We start from the raw sequence: 2922 nt of genomic DNA on the forward strand, positions 1-2922 counted from the left end.
GCTTTTGGTGTTTATGGGACTTGTAATTTGGGGACAAGCATGTGATCATAAGTCAATGCTTTTTCTCTCTTACTTTCTTTATTTGATCCTTTTTTCATTTTTCAAAGACAGGTTGGTAGTGTACTTATTAGACATCAAAATTTAAAGGTCTACTACACCCATTATTATTATTATTATTACCCTTCAAATTTCATCAATTAATCACCACATCTATAGTCAATCACAATTAACACTAAATTAAATCTCAACTCACAAAGTCGACGTACTGTTAGATTTAACGTTATCATCAGAGTTTGAACTCTAACCCTAATAGTTACGATTCTGTATAAATTTTTTAGTAATTATTACCACTTTATTTACCGACAAAAAAATAAATTAAACATGCATTAATAAAGAAATGGAAATGTAATGAACACTGATATGTTATTATCATAATATATCAATTATAATCAAACCACACGTACTTTCAAATATTGAGTGAATATTTAACTGATGAAATATTGCTTTATATAGTATCTTCAAAATCAAACTCTGCTAAGTTCTACCTACCAGTACCAATCACCTTTATTATGATTATTATAATTATAATTTTTCCCTCTAAAGGGTCTGAAAACACACACCAATAACCTCACGCATGCATGGCTATACATGACATGTATCTTACTTCACTCACTTTTTTTTACAATCTTTACATTCAAATCAGCAATCAAAAGGTACATAGAAAATTGAAAAAGATATCATCAAAAGGAAAAGAACAATCCCTGCAAGTTTCCGAAAGCCTGGCATGGACCATCATGAATTTTTTTTTCTCCGAGTTAGAATTGTCAAAAGAAGATAAAAATAAAAAAAGAGTAGGGACACTTTTTTCACAAATCATTAATTGTTAAATCTCAAAAAGATGAAGAAGGAAAAGGAGAAAGTGTAGTACTGTTTGTTCCCATATTTGATGATGAATTTGGTGCTAGTTGTTGTTCTTCTTCCCCACCGAGATGAACAATGTTGTCCCAAAAGAGAAAGCTGTTGTTAGGATATTGTTGTTGATGCCATTGATCAATGTTGTTCAACTCTTGTACTTGTCTATGATCGCCAACTTCCTCATCCACCATGTTTTCCACATTCTCTATCAAAGGTGGTAGATAGTTCATTGTGTCCATTGTAAAAGTTGTTGATATTGGAGGAGGTAGTGATGATTGAACTTGATTCCATGCTTCAGAGTTCAAACCTAGTACAGAATCTTGAAAGTATTGATCTGTTTGTAGATTAATACTACTATTTTGCGTTGATGTTGTTGTTGTTGCTGTTATTGTTGTTGTTGATGTTCCGTGCTCAAACATGAACAAAGGACATGTTGGAGAAAACAAGGTAGTTTCTTGAAATGGTGATGGTTTTGGTGTTGTTACAATATTCTGATCTAGTTTATTGATATTGAAATTGTAATCAATAACATGGTTTTGTGTAAGATTGGTGGTGGTTGATGAATTAGAAGGTGAGTTATGCTTTCTGATTTTCTTTTTGATCCAAGAATTCCAGTAGTTCTTTATTTCGTTGTCAGTTCTACCAGGTAAATGGCTTGCAATGTGAGCCCATCTGCATGCACATTTCCCATATGATCAATCACAAAATATAAGATCAAAATCTACAAAGTTTGTATCTATCAAACAAGATTAACCTAACTTCTGATTCAAACCTATTCACGAAAACCTAATTGGAATTCAATATATTTTATATCCTACACTACTACATAAAAGACATTTCACATCGGTTAGCTTTCTAATAGTATAAGGTAAGGTGTTATGGCAGGTCACTTTTCACATCGGGCGACTGACCGATGTGAAAAACAGCTTATCACCTCGGTCAGGAGGTGAAAGTGAAACCGAAAGGATATCTATGGAATAGGCTATTTGTTGGATTCTTAGATGTACATACATTCAATTCAATCAATACAATATAGAAAGGTTGAAGAAGAGAAATCTATAAGGAAAAAGTTGATGATTAAGAGATAAAAACTACAATTAAAAATCATAAACAAGTGGTACTAATAGTGTAATGAAAATTGGATTAAGAAGAAATGAAGTAGTACCTGTTGCCTACAACATTGTGAAGGCTAATAATCAATTTTTCTTCATCAGGTGAAAATCTTCCTCTTCTTATATCAGGTCTCAAATAATTTATCCATCTCAGTCTACAACTCTTACCACACCTTTGAAGCCCTAATTATTATTTCAAAGTAGAAAAGAAGAAAAAATAAATTAAGATGAACATGATCATGAATGAAAAAGAAAAAGATGTGATCACTGACCAGCTTTATCAGGAACTTCACTCCAACAACCATAGCCATGAGTGGTAATGTAAGTGATGAGCTTTTCATCTTCTTCTGGGGACCAAAGACCTCTCTTAACCTTCTGTTGATTGCAGCAAGAATGGTGACCCATCTTTCTTGCTATACCTATGTTGATGCCTGGAGAGTATAAGCAATAGATGTTAACTCTCTCTCTCTCTCTCTTCTTTTATTTAAATGATGAAAAGTAATGGAGGGACTTATAACATGCCCTAGTTGGCGACATACATTTCTGAACCTTATCATGATGGGGTCCATAATATATTAGGGACCCAATCCTTCATCTAACCCTAAAATGACATTTCATCAACTAAAACTCTACCTACGTAATGGCTACACCTATAGCTATATTCTAGCTAGTATTCTATGTGTGTAATCACGAACTTTCTACGTACATCATGCCACCATGATAAGTGTTTTCCTTTTACTAATTCACTACTACTATTAATAATCATACATTAATCTTGAGTTTTCTGCAAACTTTAACTCAACTGCCATTATTAGATTGAACGTGATCATCAGAGAGTTTAAATTAGGGGTGGCAAACGAACATGCTCGTCTCGTTTAGGTCCGCCCTGCAAAAG

At 33.2% G+C, this 2922-nt stretch overlaps 1 protein-coding gene across 1 annotated transcript; it reads right to left on the bottom strand.

Annotated features, from left to right (window-relative positions):
- Nucleotides 1–461: 461 nt before the first annotated feature.
- Nucleotides 462–2543, bottom strand: LOC131603664 (transcription factor MYB86-like). The gene is made up of 3 exons (XM_058876074.1): nt 2300–2543; nt 2081–2210; nt 462–1587 (listed from the first exon to the last, which is right to left on the bottom strand). The coding sequence occupies exons 1-3, from the start codon at nt 2430–2432 to the stop codon at nt 891–893; spliced, it is 960 nt and encodes a 319-aa protein (XP_058732057.1). The 5' UTR covers nt 2433–2543; the 3' UTR covers nt 462–890.
- Between the last annotated feature and the right edge of the window lie 379 nt (nt 2544–2922).

This window comes from Vicia villosa, linkage group LG5, assembly GCF_029867415.1.
Source record: "Vicia villosa cultivar HV-30 ecotype Madison, WI linkage group LG5, Vvil1.0, whole genome shotgun sequence".
Lineage (NCBI taxonomy): Eukaryota > Viridiplantae > Streptophyta > Magnoliopsida > Fabales > Fabaceae > Vicia > Vicia villosa.